This window comes from Onychomys torridus, chromosome 17 (genome assembly GCF_903995425.1).
Source record: "Onychomys torridus chromosome 17, mOncTor1.1, whole genome shotgun sequence".
NCBI classification, from domain to species: domain Eukaryota; kingdom Metazoa; phylum Chordata; class Mammalia; order Rodentia; family Cricetidae; genus Onychomys; species Onychomys torridus.
This window is the reverse complement of record NC_050459.1, coordinates 53,162,357-53,189,958: the sequence shown is the minus strand read 5'-3', so window position 1 is coordinate 53,189,958 and position 27,602 is coordinate 53,162,357. Positions and strand designations below refer to the sequence as shown.

Sequence of the window (27,602 nt, the reverse complement as noted above, 5' to 3'; positions counted from 1 at the left end):
AGCAAAAATATTAGAGTTGAGTCATCAGAATATTTGGTAATAAAACATAGGGACATGGCTCAGTGATTAAGAGCACTAGTTGCCCATCCAGAGGACCCAGGTTCACTTCCTAGCACCCACAGGGTAGTTCACAAACATCCATAACTCCAATGTCAGCAGATTTGATGTCCTCTTCCAGCCTCTGCAGACACCAGCTACCAACTGATGCACAGACATACTATACATCCAGGCCAAACACCCATACGCATAAAATAAAATAAATAAAAATAAGATTAATATGCTTAAGAGTAATACATACGATACATTACATGGTGCATGTTAACATGGTCTTATAATTTTAGCCTACATAAGTTTTTGTTTGTTTGTTTGTTTGTTTTTAAACTATGATGTTTAATCTTGGTTGTTAACTTAACTGGACCTGGAATCCGCTGAAAGTCAGGTGACAGAGGCACACCTGGAAAGGTTATTTGAAGTGGGAAGATGTACCCTCAGTGTGGGCAGCACCTTCTGGTGACAGGCCGATGGGAGGAGGCCCACGAAGCTTGGCTTTCTGCCTGCTTGCCTCCGCTCTCTTGGCAAGCTCATCTCCTCTGCCGGTGCTGCTGCTACTTTTCCTGCACTCTCCTGGACTCCAGAAGCCAGCTTCTTTATATCCAATACCAACTGCAGACACATGCCTTCTCCAGAGAGCCTGCAGACATTCCATGTCAGACTGGGACTGTTGAAGCCTCCAGCCTCATGGGATGACCAGCTACTGATGGATTTCTGGCCTCTCAGGTGTGAGCTGGCCATTTTTGAAAGACCCTAATTGTGTCATGTACGCCAATCTAACAAACCCTCTTGTAATTCAGATTCACTCTATAGGTTCTGTACCTCTACAGAACCTTGACTAGGATACTGCCAGAAAGATGCTTTCTTAGGACTCAGGGTGTAGCAGAAAGGGGAATAAGTTACAAAAACTCATGCAAATCAAGCAAGTTCTAGTCAGTCTTGTACCATCGACAAGATTAGCATGAGGGACTTAAGTTTCAGAAGCATGGCTAAGGTGAAGAGACATGCGCAGTTGAAGAGGGTATAAATCTGCTTGTTTGTAATTTGTATAATAATTTATATAATCAAATCTTTGTAATGAAATGTTTTCTGGTGGATAGGTATAAACAAATGTAACTGATAAGTGAAGTGTAACATCCAATGTGAAGTCCCATACCTTTAAAATAGCTGTTCTAACTGTGTAGAAATTAGTTGAGATGTACAGGCTTTGGGTCTAACAATTTCGCTATGTGATGTTTTCATTTGCAAGTTCTTTAAAATAAACTTTTAATTTAAAAAGGTGGTTAACTGAGAATTAAGTTTTGAATCTGGAAACAACTTTTCTGTGAGAACAGCCAGCTTAGAGCTTAGGGTTTCAAGCACTAATGTCAAAAAAACCTTTGATACAGAGCTATCTAAAGTCTAAAGTCACTGGAGGAACAGTATAGAGGAACTGGTTAAAACAGTATAGATTTAAAAAAAACAAAACAACAACAACAACAACAAAAAAAAAAAACCAGGAATAAGACTTGGAAATTAAAGTTATTTGATACCTGATTTAAAAAAGGGGGGGGCAAGCAATACAACAGAAAAGAAAATTTCTGGAACAAATGAAAATGGAAAAACTGAATGCCTATTTTAAGCAATCAGTCCCTTTAAAGCATGGGAATAGAAACTGCTGAGCTTGTGGCCAGTCTGAGCTGGAGAGATGGAACTCGGAGACTAAGGGAATAGAATGGCTAGTATCTAATATACATAAAGTAAGACTTCACAATGCTGCTGCACATCATTAGTGGATCACCAGTCTGCACATCATGTGCAAGAAAATCACTGCAGTCTCGAGAGGAGACCACCCAAAAGGAGGCAAAGGAGGAAGACTTGGCGTTCACAAATTGCCAGAAATTGTTCCTATCTCCATCAGCAAGAACAGAGGTACTTGTAGTTCACAAGCCATTAGGCAGATTGTTCAGAAAGGTTGTTGACTCAGTAAAGGGGAAAGATTAGCCATAGACTAAACACTGCTTGATTCCGCTTCACAGAGCTCAGGAAGAAGGCCTAAAAGGATCAAGACATGCATAACTAAGTAAACTGTATCCCAGAACAAGGGGCAAGAATAGTTACAGACATATAAAAAAATACATGAACTCCACAAATTAAAATTCAGGGTTTTGTCCCTAAGTAAAAATAATCAAGCACAATATGGCCAACCAATCATAACTGATGTCCAAACGACAGAGATGACAGATTAGTCACTGGAGAAGGCCGTTTACAGTGATTATTATAGCTGAGTTCCGGCCATGGGGTGACAGTAACAAAAGATGGGTTGGTATGTAGTTCTGCTGTAGAGGACTTGCCTAGCATGCAGAGACTCTGGGTTTGAACCATCAACAAAAGAAGAAACAAAACAAAAACAAAAACAGATTGGTGCTAGACTTGTAGGAGGGAAGACCAAAAAAAACCAGGAAAAATAATGGCCAAGAATTTCCCCAAACTGGTGACAGCTATGACTCACAAATCCAAGAAACCCTAGCAAAAGGATGTGACAACAAGGTGTGTCGCACCAAACTCACTGAAACCAGGGCTTCAGGAAAGTCTGAGAAGCAGCAAGAGGACAATGGCACACTGTGTACAGAGGCACAGCCGAGACAAGTTACAGATGACTTCCCGTTGTGAGCAGTGTAAACTAAATAGCAGAGCAGTGTGTTAAAGTAGGAAAGAAAAAAGTATCAGCCTAGAATCTCATAGCTCATTAACAAATATGTGCTGAAGGTAGGCAATAATAAACTTTTACAGACATATACAAGTTGAAAGAACTTAATGTTAGTGATATTGTAGCATAGCTTATATCTTAAAGGGACTCCAACATGTGGAGGAAACAGTGCCAGATGGAAATTTGCTCTTCACAGAAGGTAAAGAGCACTAGAAATGGCAAATATGAAGTAGACACATACAACCTTTTCACTTACTGCTTAAGGCTCCCTCCGAACTAATGACTAGAATAGATTATGAATTTTATAGCATAAATACAAGCAAAGCAACGACCTCACCCACCCCAATAACAATACAAAGGTAAGAAGGGAGTAAGTGCAATGTAATGCTGCTATAGGTTAAGTACTGAAATCATTTGAAATAGACTTCATAAAAGTATATACTGTTAACTCTATATCAAATACTGAATTTTCAGAGTAATGAACTGTAGCTAAGAAAGCAAGAGGAAATAGAGAAAAAATCACAGATGGAAAAACAGAAAATAAAGCAATGGTATATCTAAATTATATAGAATGTAAATAGTATAAAACACGAATTAGGTGTTATGAGTAGATTAAAAAAAGCAAACCCACATTCAATATAAATGCATAAACAGGTTGAGTATGGGAAAGAGATAGATACCAATTTAACATTGAGCAAAAGAATGTAGAAATGACTACACCAATAAAGAATTCTATATAATAAAAAATTAAAAATCATAACACAGATGCCTCTCAAAAAGCCTAAGTCAAAGAAACCAGAAACAAAAGGACACAAAGCTTTTAGGGTTGGCTCCCATGGCATTCTAGAAGCAGGATAACTAATCTAAGGTGGGGAAATTTCAGACAAAGTAGTCTCTGGAAGACAAAGGTCAAAGTCTGATTGAGGAAGGCCTGTGACACTTCTTGGGGGGATGGTAATGCTCTATGTACTATTAGTAGTTAACATTAAGTAGGTCCACATATTTGCTGGAAGTCAGCAAATGTACAATTACAGTGTGTACATATCATTATCCATAAATAACACAAAAGGAAAAAAACTTCTAAATAAACACTGAATTCTGATGATGACTACATATGCTGTGAGAAACGCACAGGAAGGTATACAAATGTCTGTGGTGTACTCTGAGTCCTGTCAGAAATGAGACTGATGAACACAGCATGGACACTGACAAGGACAGTGAAGTACTAATGGTGTAGTGTAATGGACAGTTTATAACAGCCACTGTAAACTCCTAATTTCTACACATTTGAAATGTCTCATGATGAAATTCCAGGAACTTATGTATGACGGTACAATGGGATATTATACCAACATAAATGAAGAGAATTTTAATGTAGTACTACAGTAAGGTCCATAAACACACTGAAAGACTAGAATAAAAATCTTAAAAACTGCACATGATAAATAATGCAAAATATCCAAACAAGAAGCTAGTCTGAGCAATTGCCTGGTAACAGGAAGACTTGCCTCTCATGCTCCCCAGAGATAGGCCTATATATGATCACTCGAGATTTCAGGAAACTACTGTCCCAGGTCTAAAGCAGAAGCAGAACTGAGCACCCAGTCCTGGGGTTTTCAGCTTACTTGTGACCAGTCTTCCTTATTCTCTTAAGAAATAAGACAAGGTGAGCATGGCGGCATACACCTGGAACCCCAGGACTCAGAAGTTCTGAGATAGGAGCTCCTTGGTGAGTTCCATGCCAGACAGGTCTATATAACCCTGTCCAAAACAAACAAACAAACGACAAAATAAATTCCTTCTAAAGATCAATTTCCAGGAAGCTTATGTGTATTTCTCACCTTTGCCCCCTACCCTGTCTTTCCTACTGGCAGTGGATTACTCCAGAGCAGTGGTTCTCAACCTTTCTAATGCTGTAAGTAACCTTTAATACCTCATGTTCTGATGACCCCCAACCATAAAATTATTTCTGCTGCTACTTCACAGCTGTAATTTTGCTACTGTTATGAATCAGAATGTAAATGTTCGTGTTTTTCAATGGTCTTAGGTGACCCAGTGAAATGGTCATTCGACCCCCAACGAGTCTCGAACCACAGGTTGAGTACCACTAATCCAGAAGCCGAGTCATCTATAGCCTCTTACCTCAGACATCTCAACAGGATTTGTGTGTCCTTTTATTTATTGACTATTTTCCTGTATAAAATTTGAACTACATGCACAGAGAGCCCAGAACATATGGTACATGTCGGACAAGCTTAGCTAAAAAGCTTATATGTTAAAAGGAAATACAATATACTTAAGCAAAGAAAAAAAAAACCCACAGGATTATCAATGAAAATAAACTAAAAATCCCACCAAGGAAATTCATTACTTCAGATTCTAATAAAAAAATAAAAACAAATGGATGAGGTTTACTGTTCACTGAGGGAAGAAAAAGATGTATGTTTATCGGAATGTATAGAGATCTATAAAATGAGGTTGAATTTACCAATAGGAGGGTCTTCAGTAACAGACTAGTTTTGTTCACTGATAGGAAAAAGTAAGGTGAGCAAGGACGGAAGGAGAGGAATTAGAATCAAAAGTAGACACGTTCTTAGAACATGTTATAAAGAGAACTTTCAAAAGTGAGTGACTGCTCGTGAATTAGGACAGGGAAAAGGAATAAACACCATATAAGTAAACATCATATAAGTAAACACCATATAAACACCATATAAGTAAACACCATATAAGTAAACACCATATAAGTAAACACCATATAAGTAAACACCATATAAATAAACATTATATAAAGCCCCGAGAAGAGGGGGCGCGAGAGCTGTGGAAAGGAAGGTGCAGATGTGTAGGGTGGTGAGACAGGAGCAGTCCACAGAGAGTAGGGAAATGGCAGAGTGGTGTGAGGAACAGCAGAGAGCCCAGTGTCCCGGGTCAGGAAGGGGCTGCGGGCTGCATTCTAACTGTAATGGGAACCAGCAGTTTGGGGACCGCAGTGTGACATGGTTTACGCTGTCCTCATAATTGGTGAGAATGAATTTCAAGTCTTTTTAGAAGGTTACAGTGTCTCTACAACCCTACCAAGTGACCCCACCTACCCTTTCCATTTCACTTCCTAGAAAAGATCTATATTTTTTTTCCTACTTCTTTGCCTTCCATTTACTTTTTCAGTGGATATTATTATGTATTCCTTTGGTACAATTATGACTAATTTCCTCAAGCTCACAATGCCTCTCCAATGACAAACATAACATAAAATATAGCCCTCAATTTGTCATCCTTCTTCCAGAAATATCCTGTTCTCCCTTTTGAGTCAAGCCAGTTCTCCTACTGTTCTATAAATTCCTACCCTTTTCATGAGCGTGCAAGTGCGCATGTGTGTACCGTGTGGAAGCCAAAGGACAGCCTCGGTTGTTGTTTCTCACGTGTTGCTAGTCAACCTGGTTTTCTATGTTGCTGCTGTTGAGACAGAGTCTCTTATTAGCCTGAAACTGGAAAGGAGGAAGAATGTTTAAAAAATGTTTGGGCACTGCAGGAAAAGAGCTGGCTGACCCCAAGAGAACTGATGGCATGGGCTTAGGGGAGCTGGTTCCACACCTCATCCGAGGGGCGGCCCTGGTGGCCTGGACTCACCAGCTCAGCTACCACCCAGGCTCACAGCCAGGCCTTGGGTTGGCCCACCCCAACATCTACCCTATCTAGGACTTGTAGAAGCTCATGAAGGGACTGGTCCTGTGGAATGATACCTGCAGGATCTCCAGGACTTGGGGCGGCCTTGGCACATCTGAGAAGAGTTTTGGTGAGGGTCCAGTGAACCAGACCAATGGGGGTATCTATCTATGCGACACAAGCTCCCAGTGCCACCAGGACAAATGAAGAGGGGTTAGAGAGGTGGGAAAGATGGAGGAGCAAAGAAGTTCTTCTGTTTGTTTTTATTTGTTTGCTTTTAATTTTTTAATTTTCTTTTTTGGGGGCATTGCAAGGATGAGTGAAATAAGGGTGCATGATGTGAAATTTCCAAAGAATCAGTGAAGAAATTATGTTAAAAAAATGTATGATGAAATTTTCCAAATTTGACAAAAGCTGTAAGCCTACATATTGAAGAATTTCAGTTAGTCCAAGGAGAGGAAACAGGAAGAAAACTACACTAAGATACTTCACAATCACACCATTCAAAACCAGAAACAAAAAGAAATCAATAATCAACAGGCTGCAGAGTAGCTCAGCAGTTAAGAGCACTGGTAGCTCTTCCAGAGGACCCGGGCCTGACTCCCAGCACCCACATGGCAATTTACAATGGTCTGTAACCACTTCTAGGGGATCTGACATCTTCTTCTGGTGTCTGTGGGCACCAAGCATGCGTGTGGTACACAGACACACACACAGGAAAAACACCCATACACATAAAATTTTTGAAAAAATAGGTAAATTTTATAGCAATCACGCAAAAGTCATGTATGTACAGGGGAACAAAAAAGGAGGCCTTGACTACTGTGAGAAGATGGTAAGGAGACACTGAAGGCCTCCCTCCTGTGAGAAGATGGTAAGGAGACACTGAAGGCCTCCCTCCTGTGAGAAGATGGTAAGGAGACACTGAAGGCCTCCCTCCTGTGAGAAGATGGTAAGGAGACACTGAAGGCCTTGACTACTGTGAGAAGATGGTAAGGAGACACTGAAGGCCTCCCTCCTGTGAGAAGTTATAAGGACACATTTTTTGAACACAGGAGGATAAACGAGTTATCCAGAACTTTAACCCAGAAGCAACATCTTTATATTCTAAACATTTATATTTGGGAGGAGGATGTGGGTGTAAATGGGAAGGGTTGGACAGGGGGAAGGAGGAAAAGGATGTAATTATATTTTAAATTAAAAAAGCATAAAAGTACTTATATTTTATGTGTATGAGTGTTTTGTCTACTTTTTTTTTTTTTTCCGAGACAGGGTTTCTCTGTGTAGCTTTGCTCCTTTCCTGGAACTCACTCTGTAGACCAGGCTGGCCTCGAACTCACAGAGATCTTCCTGCCTCTGCCTCCTGAGTGCTGGCATTAAAGGCACGCGCCACCACCATCCAGCTTGTTTTGTCTACTTATATCATCACGTGCATGCCTGGTGTTGGAGAAGGTGCTGGAGAGGTCAAAATCAGGAGTTTGAGCCAGGAGGTGGTGGTGCATGCCTTCAATCCCAGCACTCGGGAAGCAGAGGCAGGCGGATCTCTGTGAGCTAAAGGCCAGCCTGGTCTATGGAGTGAGTTCCAGGACAGCCAAGGCTACACCAAGAAATCCTGTCTTAAAAAAACAAAATAAATTAAAAAGAGGGAGTTTGATTCTCCAAACTGGAGTTATGGCAAGAAACACAGCTGCTTTGTAGAAGAGACAAAAAAATGAAAGTGTATAAGTCTGTGGTGAAGCACCCGGTGTCTGCCAGAACCTCACAAGTGGGCACAGGCTGTGAACCCAGCACTCCAGGACACAGCTCTCTTGATCTAGCCTGAGCAACAGACAAGGAAAGAATTCCTTGATTTCACCTTTTTCTGGGTCCTGGATGGGTGCAGGGTGCAGGAGTGGTTGAGAATGGCGGCCCATAGAAGACAGAACTGGGAAGATGCAGCAGCTTCTGCTCAGGAGAAGAGTGGCATCCAGAGACTGGGTAAGGCACAGCTACATTTCTCTTGAATGTTTGGTTACATGGCTTTAGGTGCAAAAACAGAGCTAAATCCCAAACTCCCAGCTTCCTGGCTAGATTAAGAGTCCTCAGGAACCAGAAAACACCAGGTGACAGAACAAAGGATTCAAGAGCGTGATCTTGTCACGTGATTTATTAGTACTTCAGGTTACTGTTCCTACGTGCACACGTGGATCTGCTCTTGTGTAGCTTATCAAAGATGCTGGAAATGGAACTAACAGACTCCTGTCCAGGTCCCACACTAGGAGGTGGGATCCATGCTAAGATCCAAACAGCAATGACAGGCTGTGAAAAATGAGTTGACACCAGAACTGTGAACCACAGGAGGACACAGAGGACTCACAGCTAACCCGGCCTCAGCCACCTCCTGCTAACCCAACTGTATCAACACTCTCCGTGGGATTTCAGCAAGACTCCAAGCCTCATCAGGCAATATTCAAGATGAAGACATAGTTAGAAATTATTTGACATACAAAGAAATACAAAATCTCAGCTGTTACAGAAAACAGTTAACACAATGTTAACCCAGATGTTGTAATTATATAACAATGATTAAAGAGCAGCTATTATAAAAATGCTGTAGGAAGTAACCATAAGCTTTCTTCCAAGAAAAGAAACTGAATATATTAAAATAATTACACAAAACTCAAATTCCAACGTTTATAAATAAAAACTACAATAAATAAAGCCATGTTCAGATGAACTGATGTTTTGTTCTACAGCTATTAAAATTTACTCTAACAGATACCATAAGGGTTGCAAAATGTAAAATATTTACTATCTTCTTATGCAGAGAACACATTTGCTGACCTCCCTTTTATTTACTTAAATTTTTTATTGAGAATTTCAGACAATGTATTTTGATCACATTCATCCTCAACTCCACTCAGATACGCCTTTCTTTGCTCCCACCTCATTTTATGTTCTTAAAAAAATAACCCACTAAGTTAAATTTGTGTTGTCTATACACCCCTGGGTACAGCGCCACCAATGGAGGAAGACAGAGGTAACAGGCGGAAAGAAAACTGACTCTCCATCCCCCAGAAGCCATGAACAAAACTGAAACATAGTTAGATATGGAATGCCCTGAACTGCTCCCCTCCCTGCTAGGATGCTAACTGGCTTGATCTTCTCTAGACAACCAGAGCTACTAGGAGTGCATGAGTGTAGTGCTCCCATGAGCCCAGAAGACACTGTTCCATCCAGTCCTCCTCCACTCCTGCTCTTCCGATCTTCCACCCCTCTTCCATAATAATTCCTGCATGCTTGTGTGCTCTCTAGCGCCCCCACCCCATGTATGTTATAGTGCATGTTATAGATATTCGATTTGTGGCTGAGCTCTGCACTTACATGTGTTCTCTGTACTTTGATCAGTTGTGAGTTTCTACATTAACCACCAGCAAGACCCAATTCTAAACTCTCCCTTCCATACTAATAAATCTATACTATCTCTTGGAGTCACATGTAGAACCCTTCACAATAAGGATTTGTGCAGCCCTGGCAAGGGTCCTTGTTTGATTTTCCTGTCATGAAAATTGAGTTTTAGCCATCCATGTTGAGTTATATCAAGTTCCCTTCACAAGAGCTGGGAGTTGGGGGGAGCGTGGTACACAATCATGAGCTCAAAGACAGGGCTACACAGTGAGATAGGATGAGATAAAACCTCTTACCCTGGAGTCCTGGTTGTTCTCTGTCTAAACCCTTAGCTGGCTGGGCTCTGACCAAGTGCATCACATTTACTACTTCCTTGGCTTCCAAAGACTCAGTTCTTCCATTTTAGTATTCTCAGAGTAGCCCATTAGTATTAGTGTGTTATCAATGATAACTGCCTTTCTACTTGCAACCCTTTCCACTACATCCTGTCCTCCTGACGAGGGACTATGCCTTGACTATCATCGTGTTTCTTCAGAGTGGTCGGCATACAGCAGATACTCAATGAAGAGTTACTGGCCTTCTGTACAACTCAAAATCAGTTAAAATTATCACTGTTCAGAGCCACACTTGCCTATTTCGAGTGTGAACTCAAAACAACATATACTTCATTGTAATAATAAGAACACAGTGTGTGCTTGGGAATTCTTGCTAGGTAAACCACAACGTCTAAGGGGCCTTTCTGAGCTTTAATTGCTCTTGCTTTCATTAGGAATTACTGCAAGAGTTGGGCATGCTGGCATGTACCCAGCATTCAGAGGCAGAGGCAAGAGGACTGGGAGTTCTAGGCCAGCCTGGTATGTATATATGGTATGTATGTATATAAGATACTATCTCATAAAACCAAAGGGGAGCCGGCAACACATGCCTGTAATTTAAGCACTGGGAAGACAGAGGAAAGAAGACCATGAGTTCAAGGGCAGTCCTGGATATCAGTGAGACACTGTCTCACCCACCAGGAACCCCCTTCACTCCACAAGAACCAAGAACGTAATGGACTAACGTGGTGTGAAGGGTTCAAACAGTGCGATTTAAATAACCTCCTTAGTTCCCTCTCACTGTACTCTTACATAAAAACCTGTAAAGCTACCGTAAAGCATTTTTCATGTTCTTCATATTTTACTGGAATACTTCATGCCCATGAGGAGGATGCACAGAATTACAGAATTCTACCTCTCAACCCATCCACATGCTGATTCCTTCGGATGGCCAGGATGCAAGGTTATGTGAGTGCTAACCCAAGACAGGACATGGATATGCTCATACATACTCTCGGTGGCAGAGAAGGATGAATCCAGTGTCACTTCATCCAGAGGAATCACAAGCTGGCCTCCAACCTCCCACTTCTTGCGATCAGAGGAAATGGCATTTTCTTTCTCATACTCTTCGGCATCTTTGTGACCAGCGATCTCACAAGAATCAGAGTGAGGATGCTTTTCTTTTCCATCTTCTTGAGCTTTAAGATTTTCATTTAGCCTACGCAGTATTTCTCGCTTACTCTGAAACAGTTACACTATAGTGAGCATACTGTCATTAAAGAAAACATCTGAAGAGTCTGAAAACTGCACTTACTGAAACAGCATAGCTGCTCCTCTGCATTTCTTCTGAGGTTTCTTGAGTATCAGTTAAACGTCCGTCCTTTAAACAGACGGTTGAAGAGTAAGAGATGAAACCATTTTAGAACTCTATGCAAAACAATATTTTTGTTACTTTTAGTTTTTCATTTAGCTGACCACTGTAAACTTCTCTCATTCCTATAAAATGTTAACATCGCTTCTTTGTCAGTAATGATAAACATTTAAACACTATCAATTAGTTAATAAATTTAATATATATAAAGGTCAATTCTCAGTTATTTCTCATGTTTGTGGATTACTGCTAATAATGTCCTCTTTGGTATCTAACTTTTGATCATTTAAAGTCAATGACAGATATATAAAGAAAATTCATATACTTTGTTTATTAGAGCTAGAAAAAGGGTTTTTTTTTTTTTTTTTTTTTTTTTTTTTTTTTTTTTTTTTTGCTTTTTTAAAAAATATGGTTCTTGGGGCTAGAGAGATGGCTCAGTGCTTAAGAGCATTGGCTACTCCTGCAGAGAACCTGGGTATGATTCCCAAAACCCACAAGGTGGCTCACAACCAATTGTAACTCCAATTCTATAGATCTAACACCCTCTTCTGGCCTCAAGGGGCACAAGGAATGCACGTTATACACAGAGATACACGCAGGCAAAACAGCCATATACATAAAATAAATATATCCTAAAAAGAAATCATCCTAGGGACTGAGCTTGCCTCATGTAAGTGTTCTATTAACTGAGATAAATTCTTAGTTGCAGGGATGTTTTGGTAGATTAAGAAATTCAGATATGTTATTTTGAAACCGTCTCTATGTACACACACACACACACACACACACACACACACACACAGCCAAAGCATTAAACATAATTGACAACTAGCTTTCTTTTCTATGGAAAGAGGTTAGCAAGAACAGATTCCTACTCATTTGTGTCATTAATAATGTAAATTTTGCTTCTGATTAGTATAATAAAGGTATTTTTAAAAACTTAATATTTAAAACTATATGAAAAGGAAAAGATTAGCTGTTATGAAGGTTATGACAGTGTGGCTAAATAATCTTCAAAGTTTTAAATAAGCAGTTTCTATAAATACAACTCAGTAAGAAAAAACATTTAGTCACATGGATTATCTCAAATTTTATAATATGTGAAAAATACGAAAGAATATAGTGATCAGATTTAAAGTAATACAGGTAATTGAGACAAGGAGGATTTTACCCAGGAAAGCAGTCAGAGAGATGAGCAGCTACTTGAGATGGGAGACTGGGTACCAGGAAGGCAAGCACACAATGGTATCTAAAGTTGCTGTAAACAATGCGGCACATGCAAAGTCATTTTCAGAGAGAGAAAACCTTCTGAGGGAACACAGACTCTTACGCCGAGCTCGGAAGAGTGACTAAGGAACAGTTTCATTCTTTGCCTTATTTTCAAGATGAACACAAAAGCTGCAAGAAATCTGTGTGGTAATCAATAACCTCTTCAGTATGAAAAATATCTAATGAGTCTCAAAAATACAAGTCACAGACGGTCGCTACTGAGTCAGGAAAACAGGGTCATTAAGCTGCAGGGCTCGGTAGACTGTTTTCAGGGCCACTTAAGTCTGGGCAGGTACTCCACATTCTGAGCCATCTCACCCAAAACAGAGAACCTGGGGCACACTTGCAAGTTTAAACTTACTTGTTCACATATTTTTGTTTGTTTTATCTGTATGGCATACAGAGACTCAGAAGTAGAAGGTTAAAGAGAAGAAAAAAAAAAAAAGCCTAAGTACACTGAACCTCATTTGCCATGTTACAAAATTTCAAATAGTTGCAGTTTGTTCCTAGAGTTAGTTACTTTAAGTACTACAGAGATATTATTCTTAAAGAACTTGCTAAGCATGTTAGCACCGGTATAAAACTGTCTGCCACATTATTTTCAGTAGAGCTTTCAAATGCTTTTACTACATCTGTTGAGTGTATGTGTGCTGCTGCTGCTGCTGCTGCTGCTGCAACTACACGCGCATGGAAGTCAGGGAAAGTTTGTGGGAGTCCTTCTCTCCTTCTACCATGTGGGTCGGTCTCAGGGATCAAACTCAGATTGCCAGGCATTGTGGCAAGCACCTTTCCCCACCGAGCCATCTTCGCAGTCTGTCAGTAGTTGTTTTAAAGTAGAAAAGAGTCATTTCAACACAATGTTCCCACTCCTATACACATGCATCTGTGCGATACTGGTTCTAAGATCTCTCTACTCCCTGGCCAAAATCCACAGGTGCTCAATACTCATATTTAAAATGGTTAAGTTTATGTAACATATGTATATCCTCCATAGACCATGAATCATCTCTAGATTAGTTACACTGCCTAACAGAACGACATGCTGTGTAAACTGTCGTTATTTGGTTTAATGGCATAAAACATCATTCAGTACTACAGATGCCATCAGTACAGGCCTGCATAATACCATCAGCAACATGACTTTTGTTCTCAAATACTCTGGATCTGAAATTGATTGACTTTGTATATAGGGACTCCTCAGAAGCAGAGTGCTCAAGGAATATTTATCCACGATAGAGTCCTAGATAAAAATCTATGGCAGAAAAGTTCCAATATTCAGAGGAAGCCAAAAAAAAATTTCAAGAAAGTAATATTTCTCTAGAAAAACAACAAGGAGACATTAGGAACTAATGCCAATTTATTACATTTATTTTCACTTAAAATAAGCTTTAGTCTTTGAGGAATTCTAAATTTTATGAAACTTACCAGGCCCACTTCTTTCAAAGCTGAAGTCACAGAAATAACAGGTTTCATCTGCTGCTTTGATGGAGAACTCCCAGTTTCTTGATGCTCCAAAGGTAAAGAAACATCTGAGCTCCTTACCCTCACGACCAACTGTGGGAGACAGAATACACAGCTAAATACACTGGATTTCATATCTTCATGGAGAAAGAAAAAGCCCCAAGATCTCTTTTATGTACAGTACAGATAATTTCTCATTCCTTAGTGACTCATTGGGTTGGACACTATGATATATGCTGATAGAATGGTGAACAAGAAAATCCTCCAGCTATTTACGTAAATACAGCCATGTGTCTGTCAAACACTCCTAAATAAAACTGGCTACCACTGCACTAGCAATCTCATTAAATGATCCCCCCTAGAAGTCTTCTAGGGTCAGGAGAAATGCTTAGTAGTTAAGAGTACTTACTTCTCATGCAGAGAACTTATGCTGAGTTCCCAGCACCAACCACTGTTAACTCCAGTTCCAGGAGACCCAATACCCCTTTTTGGCCTCCATGGACTCCTGCACACACTGGTGCACATAATCTCACACAAGCATAAACATATACCCATAAAAATAATAAATATACACAAAAGCAATCTGTAAATGTCTTATAAAACATTGACTTTATTTTAATCTAATACAATGTTTGATGTAAAAGTAGTTTATTAATTTTACATTTCAGAAAGAAATCCTTCTGAAATTTCTTGCCAATTTTTTACTGTTTTCTTAAAGCCCGAAAACCTATCTTTCAGCATTTATTATAAAAGTATCAACATGAATAATAATGGATGAGTGACAGATCCAGAAAATAAAATTTACTTATTATATCAATACACGTTTGTTTTTATCATGCACTAGCCATTGAGACTCTAATCAACATAAAGACTCTGAGCTTAAGAACGTATTATTCTATTTTGTAATTGTGTGGATGTGTGTGCACACAGTATATGTGCATCTGAGTTGCAAGTGACCCCAGAGGTTCTCTGCTAGAGCTAGTGTTTTGGAGGGTGAGAGCTGCCTGGCGTGGGTGCTGGGATCCGCACTCAGGTGTTCCGCAAGAGCACTCCTGAGCCATATTTCTAACCCCCAGACAGTGAACTTCTAAGCAAATGAAGAGGCAGCGGGATTGGGTGAGCTGCTGGTAGCATGGAGCTACTTGCTGCCAACGCTATTCTTTCTCGATCACGAAGACTTTCAGTAAGTTTATATTCAGGTAGTATTTACTGAGCTATGCATAAAGTGGTAATTCTAGTATTTGGGCTTCCAGATTTTTATACCAGTATCTGTTTGTTTAAACAATGGCACAACTGACTTAACCACAGGCCAATAGTATTAATCATACTGATTTCAAGATTTGAAATAAATTTTCAAAGTATTCAGAACTAATAACAGCCAAGCATTCTCACTCTGAAGGATTATGCTAAAATATTCGAAACTGTTTTGTTAACACAAGAACGTATATTCAAGGATTTCAAATTCTATGGAAATACGAATAAATTCTAAAATTGTCCTGCAAACATCAGCATTTTTTTAATATATTAAAAGTCATTTAAAAATTAAGTAATTTCATAAAAACCAGAGCAGACACTAGCAATTAAAATTAAGGAAGTGCTTAGAAACACTGCTGTTGAGAACAATAGTGACATTTTTAGACTCTTGTGCCAATTCTCTTGAAGAAATGCTTTCTGGTATTTCAATACGTGAGTCTAATATGATTCTTTCATGAGTAAACAAATTCATAGGACTTGACATCTAATAACAAACTGAAAGTTGCATTATGTTCCTCTTTGTACTAAACCCCATCCAGATAGTGACCACCCAGAATGAGGAAGGCTCAGTGTTCTCTCCTAAAGGTTTGCAAACTTTAAAGAAGGGGAAATAAATCAACCTCTGTGTTACTGAGAAACGCTAAATGGTATGCAAAATGATGAAACAACAGAGCAAGAACTGACTGTGCAAGCCAGATGCTGAGGGAGGTGCTGAGGACAGCAGCCCCCCGGCCCGGAGCCTCGGCAGCCCTTCCCAATCGGTCAGACACGTCCACACTTGGCCTCAACCGCAAACTCACTAGGGGTGTGATTTTTCATTACTTCTTGGACTCTCTGAAACTCAACTTTTTCCCTCTACCAAAAGAGTGGTGCTCTCACTTTATCTTCTCTGAAGAGACCAAATGAAATAAGTTGTGTGAAGCACATGGCAATTAATTTAACCTTTATCAAATAAGGTCATTTGGCTTAAGCACCAAAAGCTTAGATTGAATTACTGATGAATTAACTTGCAGAAAACGAGTTTCTGATCTTTAGAACACAGAAATCAAACAAAAAGCCATCTGTGTATAATCAGAGTTTAAAGTTTGGGCAGTGCATTGGACATTTTAGAACAGAAAACAAACAGTGATCCACAAGTCAAATGCTTTACATTATAAAATTCAAAGAAAACTGAGATTCAAAAAGATCAAAAAGCAATATAGTTGTATGAATAATTAAGTAGAAGTTACCACATGTATTGAAACAATTTTGCTAAGGAAAGGATAGCATCAAATGTCCTTCTCAACTAACAGTTCATATTTTAATTCATGATTTTAAAGATTATCTTAAAAGTCATTTTTTAAATTATTGGGCAGGCACCTATAAACAGGGCATAAAGGAAATCCCATAAAGAAAAACCCATGCTCTCAATGTCTCAACAAATTATACCCCATTTGGCCATAATTATTTTTGTGTATGTATGGAGGCCGAAGATTGATGTCCTGTGCCTTCCTCAGTCATTCTCCAGCTTATGTTAGGAGGTAGGCTCTCTCTCTGAACCTCCTGCACATCTGTTCTAGATTGGTTGCTCAATAACCCAAGGATCTTCCTGTCTCATTCTCCCTAGTACTGCAATAACAGGAGCACACTGCCTCGCCCAGCTTCTACATCAGTGCTGTGGACCTGAATTCAGTCCCTTAGCTTTCGATAGCAGGAACTTTGCCACTTAAGCCATCCCCCTGGCTTATATACATTTATCTATACTTGTTAAAAAGACCTTTTTGACCAGGATATAGCTCAATGGTAGAATACTGTCTAATATGAGGAAGGACTTGATACTCAGAACCATAAAAATTAAGTTTTTCTTATCCACATAACTCCTATGTACATAAGCATAACTACTATATAAAGAAGATACTAGTGCAGCTCTCTGAGAATGTAGGTGCATGGTCTCAGGTGCCCTACGGAGGGCTGATGTAGAAGCTCAATTAGAGTGTCTAGCATTTGTCTAACACAAAGCCCTGGGTTCCATCCCAAGGACTGCACAAACCTGGCTGAGTAGTACATGACTCAAATTCTAGCACTCTGAGATGGAGGAAAGAAGATAAAACATTCAAGGTCATCCTTAGCTACATAATAAGATAACCTGGGCTATGAGAGCCTGTCTCCACAACAAAATAAAACCCAAACTGTCATGCAATCCTTAGTTTTGTTCTAAGATCAAGATGGCAAAAACCTTGAGTGTGAAAATTCCTTATCTTGGTCTCAGTGTTTTCAAGGAAGCTATAACATGTAATTAGAAGTATGTCTGCATTAAACTCTACCTTGAGAGCAGCCTAAAGTAACAGACAAGCATCTAAGTGCAGACTGCCGAGTTACACAGAATCTGACCCAGAGAGTCAGATTCAATACAAGCTGTGCTTATGCAATGATGGAAGAGCTCAAGGGAAGCCACTCCTAAATTAAAGCAGTCACACTCTTAAAAAGACACGACACAGTATAATAATGTACCTTGACTATCAAAGGAGAAAACATTTCACTGACCCCTCAATTCAGAAAGCTACCAAATGGGAAATAAAAAAAAAACCTGAACCCCAAAACAAGTTTTATCAGTCTGCTCCAAGGATAAGTCCTGATAGGCCAGCCAATCCTATGTAGTCAGCCCTAAGTACATACATATGAGGAACACTAAATGGATTCGGTAGGTCGTGTGTGTCTGTATGTGTGTGCAATAATGATAATTAAAGAACACGAGGTCATGCGTTTGATAGGGTGTGTTTATTAGGAGAAACTGGAAGACGGGGCTATGGAGTGAAAGTGGTGTAAATACAGTACTCATATATGAAATTCTCAAAATGAGACAGGTTTAAAAAAAACAACAACAACTGTCGGTGGCCATGTCAGAGGAGCAGCAGTTGGCAACTGACCTCAGGGGATTGGCCCACCAGGAAACAAAACCCTGATGGATAAATCTCGGATAGGCAAGGCCCTGAGACCACAGACTCCAGGATGTCTTTTGCTTCTTCTGGGCCTTCACGTGTTGCTGCTGCTATTTTTCTCTGGTATCTGGCATGGTGGGAATGGGTGTGGGGAGATCCCCACTGTCTATAATGTAGTGTGATTATCTCATGAAAACATACTGCTCTGCTGGGCATTTTTACCTGTGGATTATTATGAAGATGATTTCTTCTTAAGCTGTTCTGTCTAATTGATAATAATAACAATGTTAGTTTAAATAGAGTTTTGATAATTAAAAATAAAGCAAGGAAGTGTCACACAGCTAGAACACATGAGTTTCTATTGAGGAGCCATATAGACTGTGGCTTAGGTTAATGATTAAGAAAAACAACTGAGTCCAAGTAGCCCAGCCAGCTTAAACTGTTTTAACCTTAATGTGGGGAGATGTGTTCACAGGTTTCAGAGTGAACCATAGCTGAAACAAAGCTTTGAAAATAAAGTTAGACTAAGATGTTTTTGTTAAATAGCTTTAAGGTGAAAAACCCCAAGAAAATAATGTAAAGTTTCAGAAAAGCACATTGTTGAGTGAAGAACTCTTTAAGGTCAGAGAACAAGAACAAACAGCCCAGTTATCATTAGCTGATGTGCCTTTCTTGCTAGGATTGGTTGATGATCAAGGTGATGATTAATTCCTTATACCCATTTCTGCCCTCAATCTCCTGATATAAAAAAAAAAAAAAAAAAACTATTGATGAGTGTGTATGCACCCTAAAGATTTAAAGTAGGGCTGACTGATTTTTTTTTTTATGTATAAAAGTTTAAGTTTGTGATTCTTTTAAGGTTCCTTATAAGATTACCTTTCAAGATAAATAATAAAATGATTGGTCCTTCCTTTGTAACTACAAAACCCAGCCTGCCAGTAAACAAACTGGCTGAGAAGAACACCTTGCTTGCTTACTCTGTTAATCTATGATAAGTTGCTTGGGTATGAATATACATGGATTCTTGGGGATAATTTGTTTTTCACCTGTAATATATAAAATGCTAACTGTGTTAAGGGATATAGGAAACATGCTTTTTTTTATTTGCATTCATTGTAATCATTCACTTAAAAAGCAGAACGTAACCACATTGGAATTTCTATATTGCCTAAGAGAGTTTGCTTGGGTCTATAAGCTGTAAGGAAAAAAAAAATAGAAGGAAAAGGAAAACATCAAGAATGAGAAATAAGGAAGAATAAAGATAGAAGGAAAAGGAAAACATCAAGAATGAGAGAATTAGGAGAAAAAAACGTTAAGAGAGAAGGAAAACATCAAGAATAAAGACAGAATTAGAAGAAAAACATCAAGAGAGACAGAAGGAACATTTCTGGGTAGAGATAAGAAAAGAGAAGAATTTAGAAGAATAAAAAAAGAAGGAAACCATTAAGAGAGTATGCAAGTGTCTTTTTCCCTTAGCACCCTCAGACAAAAAAGGTTTAATATACTGACTCAGTGGATTCCCTTTGAGCCTAGGCAGCAATAAAAAAAATCACAAAGTTTTATAGAAGACAAAATTCATAAAGTCTTAAAAACCAAATAGTCAATTTAAAATGAAATTGAGCACATGGCTAAGTCTAGAATATTTACTTCCTTCTAAGCTTAGGTTTACAAAACTCATTCAGTTTTAAATATAAAATTTTCAATAGGGCTAAAACATTGACTTGAAGTTTCATAAGTCAGGTGTGTGTGTGTGTGTGTGTGTGTGTGTGTATGGATTTATCAAGTCTTAAGTCACAGAACAGTAACCATCATTTCACTTCTATATGTGGATTAGTGAGGATAAGTAAGTATGTCAGGACCATGTCAAAGGGGCCTGACTTCATATTTGGAATATAGAGTAATTTCACATGTAGTTCTGTAGCACCTAAGGATATATCTCAGCTAAACTTCTGTTTGAAGAACAAATTCAGACTAATTAGCTGGCGGAACTGAGACCAAAAGTCAGACATCCTATTCCAGACACATTTTCTCTCCCTATACCAGGGTATAAATAAACAAAGGTTTCTTGAACAATTCTCGATACACAGATTTGCAATAAGCTGAGTCACAAAACTCCCAACAAATTTATCCTCTTGTTTCTTATCGTCATGACAAAGCTAATCCTATGCTGGCTTTTCTGAGTTACATGAACCTGAGCTGATGAAGGCATACTATTCTGACTGAGTAGAGCCTACACATCTATGGAAAATACCCACATTTGATAACTAGCATGTCCTACATGCTGATCACAGAATGAACTGAGGCACAGACACTCACCCTACCTTGGGGGAAAACACAGGTAACAAACCCAGCAAGTAGAGGCCTACTGCCAGAGAGGGCCTGTGTGTGCATACTGATGAGAGCAAGTACGTAGCTGACCCAGTATCTAAGCCTGGGGGGAAACAAAAAGTGAAATAAATCCATGTCTACTATTATCAAATAATTGGATGTTGCATGAAACTTTTGTCTGAATTTAGCATTTTAAAAATATAAAGTTAAATTGGACTACATATAAGTTCATCTTATTTGATGGAATCATTATTATTATACCTACCTTCAGAGTTTATAAAGAATGTTAGAATGGATTATTTAAAGTTAATTAAAAATAAGAAAGAACAACGGCTTTGATACTTGCAATTGTGACACTGTACCTGAACATTATGGTTAAAAGCTCATCATGACAAAGACTTAAAAATACACATACTTAAAAAACACACAGAGTTCTTCTACACTGACTTATCCTGATACACTCTTTGTAAATGTGAAAATCAGCATGTACTAGGTAAAGCTTTTGCTTCTTGTGCTGAAGATATAACCCTAGGAGACATAATGTAGACTGTTTCCCACTGCTTGGTATGTATGGCATCAGAAGTAGGCTCATAACCATTTTTGAGGACAAGGTAAATTTGGAAGAGATTTGAGTAATACAAGAAATGAGTGGCTCTGATTATTAAAAGAATGATTTCTACTTTTGATAAATTCTGTTGTTCTTGGGGCAAAAGTGTTAACCTACCAGTTACTGCTTCATACTAATACTGTACTGATACTATGCCTGAGAGAAAAAAACAAGGACCATTGTATCAAGAACATAAGTCAAATACAAAATCTAAAAGGCAGCTAACACTCTGGCCAATGGACCAGGAAATAATTCCTAGGTGCGACTGTAACCATTATTCAAGTCTTGTTTGGGAAGACTGAAATCTAGTCCAGAAAAGGGACAATAAGACAAAAGCGAGTTCTCCACTGTTCAGTTTTGACGTTAAAGACAAAAACATAGGTAGCAAAGATTGAGGAACTTAGAAAAGTTATATTCCAAATTACATTGGATATAAATAGAAGGGAACTTACTGAGAAATTCTTAGTCTTATTTCTGAGCTCTAGTGTTCTGACTCTTCCATTCACAATCCTTGAAAAAACTTGGATAAGTGAGACATAAAACTATTATTTTTCCTACTATAGCACATAGTACTATATTGGATCGTTTCTGCTAAGGACAAGAACAAGGCATCCCTATTATTACTTATCACTGTCCGAGAGATTCTAGCTAATTCAACGATTGACACAATAATAACAAAGGCCCACCTTAGAGAAAGCAGAGGAAAAAAATGTGTAAAAACCAAGGGTCAATCTAGGTTCTGACCGGAACTGTAAATGTGACTGCAATGTAAGTATTTTCTCTACTGTGTAGTCAAAATGAAAGAAAAACAGTACACATATAGTAGTTACAAATGCCTGCATACTATAAATAATAAACTCTAGGAGCTGTTGCAGCATATCATGACAAGACTGCATTATAAAATCCCACAAAATTAAATGAAAATTATAAACCAGCCAACTTACTATGACCTAAAACATAGGCAAATGTCTACAATTTATCCAAATATGAGCAATATTCTGTTAGAGATAGAAAATAATAAAATTAGAAATGATCTATAAGTAACTTTTATAATAAAAATTTTAAGTACAAAAATTAGGATATAATGAATAGACACATAAAATTAACATGTTCCTGAATAAAACTTTAAAAACACATTGTTTCTTAAATTCAACTCATACATTTAATAATATTATACCTATAAAAGTCCAACAGGATTAAAACAACAAAAACCACCCCAACAAGGAAAACACAAGGATATGAACGAAGGAAAAGAACCAGCACTGTGAACAGGAGGGCACAGCCCCAATGCAGGCAGTCCTGCGAGGAAATAAAGTACATTCTAAACCTACAATCATCCACACGGGAGGACTAGCCTGTTTTAGGCAGAAAAGCAGAGAGAACTCCACAAAGAAAGATACAGCTTTTCTGCACATAGACTAGAGAGTCACTCAAAAGATGTTGAGGTAGCAGTATAAACCAGCGGCAGATGAACCTTCAATTTGGAAGGCAAAGGTTGGGGGTAGGGCTAGAAGGGAGAGGGAAAGACAAGGAGAGAGGGAGGAAAAGGGAGGAAGGAGAGCGCATAAAAATCAGAAAAAAGCGCTGCTACAGCTTGGTCATGGAGCACTTGCCTATCACGTACAGGCCCTAGGTTCGATCCCCAGTGCTACAAGATTAACAAACTGCAAGGCGACTCACTCCTCAGTAAGAGCCCAAGGACATGAATTCAAGAAGGGTTAAGTACGAGTCTTACATGCTCTTCCCACACTCTCTTTTCCCTCTCATAGGCTTCCTTTCTTTTCCGCTCCAGCTGTTCTTTCAGTACGGCAGCTCGTGCATTTGTTTGGGCCTGTAAATGAAAACCATTCACACAATCAGTTATCAGGAGGACAGCCTATGGAAACCATCCTCCCACCTGCCTCTAAAATGATACTGACTTTGGCCGGGCGGTGGTGGCGCATGCCTTTAATCCCAGCACTCAGGAGGCAGAGCCAGGTGGATCTCTGTGAGTTCGAGGCCAGCCTGGTCTACAGAGTGAGTTCCAGGAGAGGCACAAAGCTACAAAGAGAAACCCTGAAATCAAAAAAAAAAAAAAAAAAAAAGATACTGACTTTGAAGCCAACAAAGTAGTATATGTGTGGTTCTCGAATAAAAATGTACACTCACTCTGTACCCCTCTGCTCCTGGACAACAGAGGATCAGTGGATAGCTGCCAAGTGAAAGTAAGTCTAATACACTGGAATGGAAATTAAAATGTAAACATTTAAGACAACTGTTGGCGAGGTTGGGGATTTAGCCCAGTGGTAGAGTGCTTGCCTAGCAAGCACAAGGCCCTGGGTTCGATCCTCAGCTCCACAAAAATAAAAAACAAAAAATAAATAAATGCAGTAAGCTTCTTCCCCATTTCACGCTTAGAAACACCATGACCAATTAGTCAGTACCAAATGTCCACAGGAGTCATGCCATGATCAAGACAACTGTTACACATAATTCCATTCATCTTCAGACAAACTTGCAGATTTCATTTGAGACAATGTCTTGTGATATATATATATATATATATATGTGTGTGTGTGTGTGTGTGTGTATGTGTGTGTGTATACATATATATGTGTGTATGTGTGTGTATACATACATATGTGTGTGTATATATCCAGCCTGGCCTCGAATTCATAGCAAGCCTTCGGCCTCCGCCCACCGAATGTTGCGACTGCAGGAGTAAGCCCACTCTGGCTATTTCTTTTATGGAATTTCATGTGTCATAGTTTTATGTATTCACATCATAATTTCACATAATTTCTCTTCATAAAGGTTGTATAAAGAAGAAAAATGCTATTTTCCAGAAATCATGAGGTGACAGATAAAGGGGAAATCAAAAGTTGAAGCAAGATAACAAAATGATCATCTATATAAAAAAGATTAAGAACAGACTTCTCTTTCTCAGCTTTCATTTTCCTAATAAGTTATATAATTTAGTCTATACCTTAAATGACTCCATCTTTTTGAGCTTCAAGTCAGCTTCTTCTGTTGGTTCTTGTCCTTTGGTAGCATTAGATTCTTTCTAGAACAATTGTGAACACACCACTTAGCAAACCGCAGTCAAGCTCTGTCTCCTCCGCCTGCACTGACACATGTGAAATGAAACCCCTGACACCATCCGTTCTCCCCGGAGCTGCAGCTGAGCCCTCCAGATCAAGACAGTAAAGAGCGCTGTCAAGGGGTCTTCAGTTCTTCAGGGACATCAGCTATATTCTCTATTAAAATCCCTATGGAACAAATGAGCTGACCAATTTGCTGTGGGATGTCTTTCTGTACTCTGTGAATATGTGTTGCTCTGACTGGTTGATAAATAAAGCCATTTGGCCTATGGCAAGGCAGGATGGAGCCAGGCAGGAAAATCCAAGGGAGATAGTGAAAGGAGAAAGGAGAAAGGAGAGGCCGGAGACGCCATCCCGCCATCCAGGGAGCAGCGTGTAATGGCACACAGGTAAAGTCATGGAACACATGGTGACATATAGATTGATAGAAATGGGCTGAGTTTAGTTATAAGAGCTAGCTAGCAAGAAAATTGAGCCAGAGACCATGGCCGTGCAATTTGTAGTTGATATAAGCCTCTGTGTGTTTACTTGGGTCTGAGTGGCGGCAGGACTGGGCAGGACACAGGAAAACTTTCAGGTACACCAATTTGAAATCATGTATTTAAAACTTACTTCATTGGTACAGATAGTTTCCTGGTCTTTGGCCTTCATTTTCTTTTAACAGTTTTACCTTTTAGCATTATGGACATGGCATGTTTAAGCTTAATCTATTAATTACTTTTTGAAAAATTGATTTTTACCTACATTCTCACCACGAAGCCTGGCTTTAATCTGTTGGCGCTCATTGAAATTCTGTAGTCTTATTTGCCTCAGTCTTGCCAGATAAACCTAAAATAGGAACAACAACAAAAAAAACCAAACATTAACTTAAAAGGAAAACTGTGAACATTTTTACTGCTAAAAAAAACCTTAACTTATAGAAAAGTGTTAATCTGAATACAAGAAACAAAAGTTCTGAAATTTGGTTAATGAAAATGAAATATTAGCTTTCAAGTATTTAATTTAAAGCAATTTTTCTGCAAAGAAAGAAATATGTTATAATTACAAATCTTTAAATTATATCAAAAGAAAAGAAATTGAAACTCAGAAGACTGAGTAACAGTTATGGGGCAAAATTATGACACAGCATGTCAGTCAAAATATATTAACAGGTTCCTATAGACTCACAAAATCTTAAAAAAATTGTTAAGCATTTAAACCATGCAAGAAAAGAAGGCGATGAACTAAAAATGGCTGTGTGGCGGAGGTACTGAGCATGCGGAAAGCATACCTCTTCCTCATTGTTCCTTGGCTTCCCTCCTCTTGAAGAGCTGGGCCTGCCTCCATACAGAGATGCCAGGTTTTGCAGGATTCCCTGTTTGTCATTTAATGTACTAAGTTTAAAGAATGAGTGGGGCTACACTGCCCTTCCACCTAGGCACATCCACATGCCACTTCTTTCTTTTGGATAATACTGGCCACATCTAGATACTACACTAAGCAGCTCTGGCACTTCTTATGGCCATGATGTCATGTAATTCAATGAGAACAGAAGTCATTAAACTCAAGTATAAATATTTAAAACAGACTGCATATGTCTTTATAGTCACTAAAGAGGTTTCTAAGAATGTTTTCCTTATTAAAACCCAAAGTACTATATTTTTCTTGCCTTTAAAAAGGCCCAATCCATTTTTAGACGTCTGTGTGCATAGTATACGATACACACTTTTTGTTTTTGTTTTTGTTTTTCGAGACAGGGTTTCTCTGTAGCTTTGGAGCCTGTCCTGGACTAGCTCTGTAGCCCAGGCTAGCCTCGAACTCACAGAGATCCACCTGCCTCTGCCTCCTGAGTGCTGGGATAACAGGTGTGTGCCACCACTGCCCGGCCACACACAAACTTTTATGTTCACTGCTGATTTCAAAAAATGTGTTGTACATTAGTTATCAGACTTAAACCATACTCTGCTCTCAGGTATACCCTGTTAGAATACTACAAATGATTAGCCCCAGACACAGACTGACTCATTTCCAAATACAGCTTATTGATAACATGGAATTATCTTACTAGAAATTATTCACATGCTTCAGCAAAACTACCAGATTATCTAATTATCTACTTTCTCTTCCTTCAACCTACAATCATGTTTAAAGTTTCTTCAAACTTAAAGCGCTCTTAATCCACTCTCCCCATCTATTATCTTGTATCAGTGTGTGGTGAATGTACTTTTATACTCATTATCTCCATTTTCCTGACTGTCAATCATTTTTTTTACCTTCTACAAATCTGCTTCTAATTCCAGTATAGCTTAATTTTTTTTTCTAAGTCACGAGTAGTGTTATAAATGATTAAAATGGAGCCTTTGAACAATTTTTTTCACAAATTACTTTTGATTGAACTTACTTCACTTACAGATATATGTGTATTCTCTCATAAATATAGGAGGTTCACTATGGAAAATTTAAAAAATAAAGAAATCATTAAACATTTATAAAGCTAATATTTAAGAACTTTAAATTCTAAAGGAATTATCCCCCAAATATCCTTTTATTCATATGTATGGATGCATACGAGCATGTTTTTATAGAAATGAACATTTCTATTAATTCTAATTTTTTTCACCTACAATTATATTTTCGGTCCCTCCTCATATTCACTAACACATAAGAACAGAGAGATGGGGGTAGGTGGCACAGCTCTATGGTAGAGAGCTTGTTTAGTACTACAAGGAGGCCTAGGATAACATACTCGAATAAACAAGGGATCCATGTGAGACCAGAGAGAGTGTAAATTAGGAAATGGCTCTAGAGATTCAGAAGTCAAAAGAAGAAATGCCTAAGGTAAGACAGAAACCAAAAGGCTCAATTAGCAGCTAGGAAAGAGGACTGGTAACATTGCCTTTGGTAGACAGTAGAAGGCAAAGATAACTAGCTTGTTGACTCTAGTGACTGATCACAGCCAACAACTGGGCTAAGAATAAGGCCATGTTGAAAAAAGAATGGGAAAGTCACGTTCAGAAAGTGTTTGAGGTAGTTTTGTTCCACATAAGTTCACGTCCTCAAATGTCAATCTCATAAACTCTACATCTTGTAGTTGGAGAGAAAAAGGCTAAGGCATGGGGCATTTGCTGTTGTTGCCTTTGGAGGCAGGGTCTTACTATATTGCCAAGACTGACTTTCGAGTTCCTAGGCTTAAAAGCTCCTTCTGCCTCAGTTTCTGCAGTAGTAAGGTA

At 38.8% G+C, this 27,602-nt stretch overlaps 1 protein-coding gene across 1 annotated transcript in view; it reads right to left on the bottom strand.

Annotated features, from left to right (window-relative positions):
* The window catches only part of Nek1 (NIMA related kinase 1), a 139,517-nt gene that overhangs the window by 27,791 nt on the left and 84,124 nt on the right, over nt 1-27,602 (bottom strand). The window contains exons 18-24 of the mRNA XM_036209437.1: nt 25,664-25,747; nt 25,138-25,221; nt 24,279-24,356; nt 23,049-23,144; nt 14,171-14,299; nt 11,420-11,485; nt 11,118-11,346 (exon numbers count right to left, since the gene is read on the bottom strand). Of these exons, the coding sequence (XP_036065330.1) occupies nt 11,118-11,346; nt 11,420-11,485; nt 14,171-14,299; nt 23,049-23,144; nt 24,279-24,356; nt 25,138-25,221; nt 25,664-25,747 (766 nt within the window). The remainder of the gene's footprint in view (nt 1-11,117; nt 11,347-11,419; nt 11,486-14,170; nt 14,300-23,048; nt 23,145-24,278; nt 24,357-25,137; nt 25,222-25,663; nt 25,748-27,602) is intronic.